Source organism: Sinocyclocheilus rhinocerous, unplaced genomic scaffold, assembly GCF_001515625.1.
Source record: "Sinocyclocheilus rhinocerous isolate Xijiao unplaced genomic scaffold, SAMN03320098_v1.1 scaffold1420, whole genome shotgun sequence".
Lineage (NCBI taxonomy): Eukaryota > Metazoa > Chordata > Actinopteri > Cypriniformes > Cyprinidae > Sinocyclocheilus > Sinocyclocheilus rhinocerous.
Window position 1 is genome coordinate 758,772 of NW_015666537.1, and position 6,643 is coordinate 765,414.

At 35.8% G+C, this 6,643-nt stretch overlaps 1 protein-coding gene across 1 annotated transcript in view; it reads right to left on the reverse strand.

Moving 5' to 3' along the window:
- Positions 1 to 1,339: 1,339 nt before the first annotated feature.
- The window catches only part of LOC107732592 (disks large-associated protein 1-like), a 6,644-nt gene continuing 1,340 nt past the window's right edge, over positions 1,340 to 6,643 (reverse strand). Inside the window, exons 3-6 of the mRNA XM_016543959.1 lie at positions 4,259 to 4,677; positions 3,501 to 3,592; positions 2,637 to 2,792; positions 1,340 to 2,054 (exon numbers count right to left, since the gene is read on the reverse strand). Of these exons, the coding sequence (XP_016399445.1) occupies positions 1,839 to 2,054; positions 2,637 to 2,792; positions 3,501 to 3,592; positions 4,259 to 4,677 (883 nt within the window). The 3' untranslated portion in view covers positions 1,340 to 1,838. The remainder of the gene's footprint in view (positions 2,055 to 2,636; positions 2,793 to 3,500; positions 3,593 to 4,258; positions 4,678 to 6,643) is intronic.

Here is a 6,643-nt window from a genome sequence, read left to right on the forward strand (position 1 = left end):
GTTACAACGTGTGCATGTGTAACCGTGATTATATGTGTTTACAAACAAACTGTATGTAACCACACATGCATAAAAAAAAGAGTATATATATATTATTATATATATATATATATATATATATAAAGTGGCTGAGCTCCAAATAGTGCGTATGTGTATATTCTAGTCATAGATCTTATTCAAGGTATGCATAGTTAATTTGACGCAAATAAAAGTGAGGCTACAAGGGACAATTCTGCACTGTGCAGGTTCTGTTCGAGGTGTAAAGAAATGCTGCTGTGTACAAAAAAAGGTCAGTAGTTATATTCAGCGGTATATACACTGAACAAAATTATAAACGCGACACTTTTGTTTTTGCCCCCATTTGTCATGAGCTGAACTCAAAGATCTAAGACTTTTTCTATGTACACAAAAGGCCTATTTTTCTCAAATATTGTTCACAAATCTGTCTAAATCTGTGTTAGTGAGCACTTCTCCTTTGCCGAGATAATCCATCCACCTCACAGGTGTGGCATATCAAGATGCGGATTAGACAGCATATATTTGAGAGATATAGGCCTTTTGTGTACATAGAAAAAGTCTTAGATCTTTGAGTTCAGCTCATGAAAAATGGGGGCAAAAACAAAAGTGTTGCGTTCATAATTTTGTTCAGTGTAATTAAGCACTGCAAAAATCATATTCTTAATGAGGATTTTTGTCTAATTAAAATATTGAGAAATCATTGAAACAAGATAAATTAAGTAAATTAAAGACATGAAAGACTTGTTGTCAGAGAATGTATCTTTAATACTAGTGTATTTTGTGTAATCACACTGACATTTTTACAGTTTTAAAACAAGTGGAATTATTAGCCCATGTTAACATTTTTTTTTCTGAAATAAATGTTATACTTTTATTCAGCAAGGATGCATTAAATTGATCAAAAGTGAGAGTAAAGTCATCTATAGTGTTACAAAAGATTATATTATGTTTTTTTTTACTTTATTCATCAAAGAATTCTGAAAAAAGTATCAGTTTCCACAAATATATTATTCAGCACAAGTGTTTTCAACATTGATAATGATAGGAACTATTTCTTGTGTACCAAATCAGCAGATTAGCATGATTTCTGAAGAATCATTGAAGACTGGAGTAATGACTGCTTTGCCATTACAGGAATAACTTTTAAAATAAATAGAAAATAGTTATTTTAAATGGTAATAATTAGTTTTTACTGTATTTTTCATAAAATAAAATACTTAACATCCACAAACCTTTGAACAGTAGTGTTTATTCAAGATATAATCTAAGAAAACAAGTCTTAATATTTTATGCAGTGCTGCTTCTAAAAAAAAAAAAAAAATCTTGTTTTAAGAATTTTATTGTTTTTAAGAGCATTAATACTAAAAAAAGAACAAAACTAAAGTCCCTTGACCATTTCCCCCACTGGACGTTCAGGACATTTAATGGACCCTGAAAAAGTATTTCCAAAAACTTCCAGGAGAAAATAATAAGAAAAAAAAAACAAAACAGGAAAACATGGGCGGTGAAAATTAGATTGACCATAAGACAGTACAACCTACAGCCTCGTTTTCATTTGTGTAAAATTAAACAAGTAATTTTTCCTGACTAACATCTTGGGGTCATAGAAATATGATGTACATCTATGTTGGTTGTCATTTTTTAAATAATGAAAGGTCAAATTACCACTTCTGTGCTATCATGGTGCTGGTGTATGGCTCTCCTAATTTACAGTGATCTTAGCATTAGGCAGATATAGATCTGTGTGACGTGTTGTGCTCATGGCAGAATTCTGCACTTGGGCGTTCGTGTGTGAGTGCGTTTTCGTGTGTTTGGCAGTTTCATAGTCTGGTCTGGGCCTCAGGTATATAGATCTCGATGCTGTCTGCGCTCTCTGTGGCCGAGTTCTGCCGTACTGAAGCAGCTCGTTTGGCCGCCATCAAACGTTTGCGCGCCTCTTGACGCTGCTTCTCGGTGCTTTCCAGCGAGCGATCTCTGGCCAGGGGAGGGTGGCCTTTCGGGGGTTTCTTTGGCACTGGGGGAGGCAGCCTTCTCTCCTGAACAGGGACGACAAACAGTCAGTTAGCCACCACGGCGGGAGGAGAAAGACGAGCGGAGACAGCAATATGGCACACCTGCACACAGACAGCGCTAAGGCCAGCCGCGGCTAACATTATGGAGTGGTGCTAACGCTTCCGCGGCCGACTGCGTGCGGTAAGAGAACGGCCCGGCGGGGGTGAGAGGTTGGGGGCCACTGCCCCCATGGTGCATGCCGGATGGAATGACTTCTGAAAACAGCTCACTGTCAAACAAACAAACAAACAAACATGAAGAGGATGTCAGGAAATTAAGAGTGAGTGAAACATTCACAGTCACATTAGACCAACAGACCGACATGAGCCACAGGGAGGCAACAGCAACACTTCCAGAAGCAAATTTATAATAATTCACAATAATAATGTGGAGTTTGTAGGTTTGTTATTGCCAGTGCCCACCCTTGAATGCATAATATCACACTACAGAAGCAACAGACCATGTACATGAATGAAAAAACGCCTTTCGATCAGGCAGCTAGCATGTCTGCATTCTTTTTCTTCATTTGTCAGTGGCTCCGTACTGATTCTGCAAGTTTGTTTTACCTTTCTTTCGGGGGGGTCGAGGGGTCTCCAGTTGTTGGCTTTGAGCTGGTGAAGCTCATCGAACTTTAAGCTGATATTCTCAATGGAAAGTTGAAGCATGTCCCAGAACCCTGCGAGATCTTGAGCCACTGGCCGTGGGTGAGCGTTTGGGTTCTGCTGAGCCAAGAGAAGTATCAAAAATGGAACTATAAGAATCAGCTGTGCTGTCAAAACATCCTTATTGCCTTATTGGAACTGTTTTCTCTGCAGATGGTGTGTCCATCCTGGTACTGTATTTGCAAAGGTACCCACAATTCCATTATTTTCCAAAGATTCACATCCTTAAAGATACACTATTGTTCAAAAAGCTTGGGGTCGGGTAAGATTTTTAAAATGTTTATTTTTAAGAAGTCTCAGAGGTTGCATTTATTTTAATCAAAAATACATTAATAAAAACAGTAATATTGTGAAATATTATTACAATTTAAAATAAGTGTTTTCTATTTTTTTATGTAATTTATTTCTGTGATTACAAATGTACATTTTTAGCTGTCTTTTTTAATGAATATAATACTTAGAAAGTTCAAAAGAACAGCTTTTATTTAAAACAGAAATCTTTTGCATCATTATAAATGTCTTGGCTGTCACTTTTGATCGGTTTAATCGTTGCTGAATTAAAGTATTAATTTCTTTAAAAAGAAAAATCTTACTGACCCCAAACGTCTTCAAATATGAGACTGAAGAATTCAAATTCTGCTGTAAAGAAGCTCTTAAAAAGACAATAGCGTCATCATTCAGCTCAAGTCAGTTCAGTGTCAATTCAATTCATAGTATAAGTTGATTCTGTCAAATAATGTTTATTATATCATTCCTACTAGTACTCACCAGATTTTCCTCACACAGTTCCCTGAACTGCTGAAACTTCTGGGACATAAGCAGCTGTGCACTTCCCACTGCACTGCGGATCTTCCCCAGGACTGAACAGCACACACAAAAACAAACAGGTGAGCGTCAGAAACATGCATAACGACCCTAGAGCAATAGAAAAGTAGAATTCTGCTTCCTTCTGAGACTTAAATATCTATTATGCTCTATTATGATTATTAAAATTAGGAGAGCCTACAGTGATAGGTTTGATATTAGCAATAATTCTTAAATAAAAACAATGCCTGAGATTTCAGACAAACAGTGTGAGGACCAGAACGTCCAACATGGGGGAGATTACTTCAATGCAGCTGAGATTAATACAATACATTTGTGCATGTGCTATTTCAGCAAATCCTTAATTATCTGCAATCCATATATAATTTGTTGTAAATTAATACAGTTTAAAAAGTCATTATATTTATATACCTATTGGGCACTGAAACAATACACAGAGCACACAAAAATAACTAGAATGTTAAAAAAATATATTTTACTTTCTTTAAAGGGGTGGTTCAATGTTTTTTTTCTAGGCTTGATTGTGTTTATGGGGTGCAGTCTAACATGTGTTAATGCTTTGTTTTGTTTTTTTACGCATTATTTTTCACATAATTTACCTTTATTCCACACCGCTCTGTCCCTTCTCTGAGAAGGTTGACCTACTATAAGATTTTTAGATGAGACTCTATTATGGTATTATGGGTAAATCAAACACTAACTTTCATCAGGTAGCTTGTTCTCCTTCTCGTCGTGCTCCATCTGCCTGCACCAGCCCTCCATACGTTCTGTCTCTGCCTGCAGCAGCTTTAGGAACCAGTGGCCGTCACGCTGACACACAGAGCGGCCTACGACTTCCAAGGGATCTTCTGTTACGCTATCAATCCATGGGTCAGGTGGAGGCAGGATGGAGGGATCAAAGCCAACGTCCTCATACTCATCTGAGGTGCAGGCGTGGTAGTGATTCCCTGAGCCCTGGATGCTGACGGTGGAGGTGGCGGCATCACGCGAGTACTGCCGTGACAAGCAGCCCGAGGAGGGGAAATCTGTGACAGGAGAGTCAGCTGGTGTGTAGTCCAGAGTGTCCAGATCAGCCTGTACCGCTGTCGTCACGCTGTTAGAGCGCTTGAACCGCCGGTGACTGAGCCCAAGAAAAGAAAAAAGATTTTATTTACACAAAAACACAACTCATACAGGTGCATCTCAATAAATTATAATGTCGTGGAAAAGTTCATTTATTTCAGTAATTCAACTCAAATTGTGAAACTCGTGTATTAAATAAATTCAATGCACACAGACTGAAGTAGTTTAAGTCTTTGGTTCTTTTAATTGTGATGATTTTGGCTCACATTTAACAAAAACCCACCAATTCACTATCTCAACAAATTAGAATACTTAAGACTAATAAAAAAAAAACATTTTTAGCGTCCACATGCTCTTCCATGAAGAAAATGGGTTTAATTTCTGTATTAATATTAATTTAGATTTTTTTGGTGGACAAACTATTATTATTATACAGAACCATTATTTAAATATAATGATTCATTAAAATTATGAAAATATTAATGAGGGCAGGAATGATTTTAACTATACAATACATGTATAAACAAAAACACACAAGAAAACACATTTCTTGACAGATTTAAAAAAAACAAAACTGTTTTTCTTCATTATCATGTCCAAGTACTCTTAAATGCCACGGACTCATAAGCAGTAGTCACAGGTTCTGTCCTTAAAACATGAGCTGTACTGTCTACATGAGCCACTGTCTACATAGACACCATGTATAACACAATATTAACTTCACAAATATCATTAAAAGCCATTTATCTGGCAGACAAAAAGCACCACTCAAGTGGTCTCCAAAAGAGACTCATTTAAAGCACACAACTAGTGATAATTTAATAAAATGATGTAGCAAACATAAAAATTGCACAAAATAATGCATCTTTTAAAGCTGGTTTCCTGTCAACACTTTTCAGTAATGAAATAATAAACATTTAAACTCTCCTTTAGTTTTGTTCCATCATTTTTTATGAAACTGTTTTGCTGAGCTTGTCACAATGAATTGTGGGATTGCCTTATCGAAAAAAAGTGGTAGTGGCAAAATTAGGCCTTTTAGGGTGCAGCATAATCTATTGTCTACAATTCGTGACATCAGGAGCACGTCTATGGTGCCTAAAATACTGTCTAGCTAGGCAGTTTTGAGAAGAGCCATGGTGTGCCAGCTTTAGCGCTCTGGGATAATCCGGTCCCTGCTCAATAAGTTTAATAAAGTAAAAGTGTCTCCATAATACAGAGTTTCTTAATCATTGATTTAATGCACTCTCTCAACATATGCAGTGTGCAATATGACAGCTGAAGAGGATAAACAATACTTTTCAGAAAGCAACAATATGAACTTTGAACTACTGAATTAATAATAATAATAATAATAATAATAATACATTTTATTTAAGGCGTTCAAATCACTCAAGGTCACCGTACATCATGAACAATAAATAAAACAGCAATAATTAATCTGTAGATTAAATCAATTTTATAAAACACACAGATTAGACACATTTTAGACCAAGTTAATTAATTGAGAGGAAGTAGAGCAATAAAGGACACAAAGGCAAGGTGATGACAGGACTTGTTTTTGGTAATTTTGGATTTTAACATGGAGTCAACATGATGACCCATAACTGCAATGGTGTAGCCAAATATAAAAGAATGGAGTGACCAAATGTGAAATATTGTATTTTTGTTAAAAAACAAAACAAATCTAAATTGACCACTAATTTGAATATTGTGGGCATCCTCAGTGTCTATGATAGTTTCAGCTCTGAATCACTGGATGCTAATCAAACAAAGAGCACAGATTAACAGTGTTATATAAACTAGATTTTTTATTTTATTTTATTTTTGAGAGAGAAATTACTTTAGTATGTTTACTTATCAAGGATGCATATTAATCAAAATGAGAGTAAAGACATTTATTAAGTTAGAAAAGATTTCTATTTCAAATAAATGCTGTTCTTTTCAACATTCTAATCATCAAAGAATCCTAAAAAAGGTACCATGGTTTCCACAAAAATATTAAGCAGCACAACTGTTTTAACATT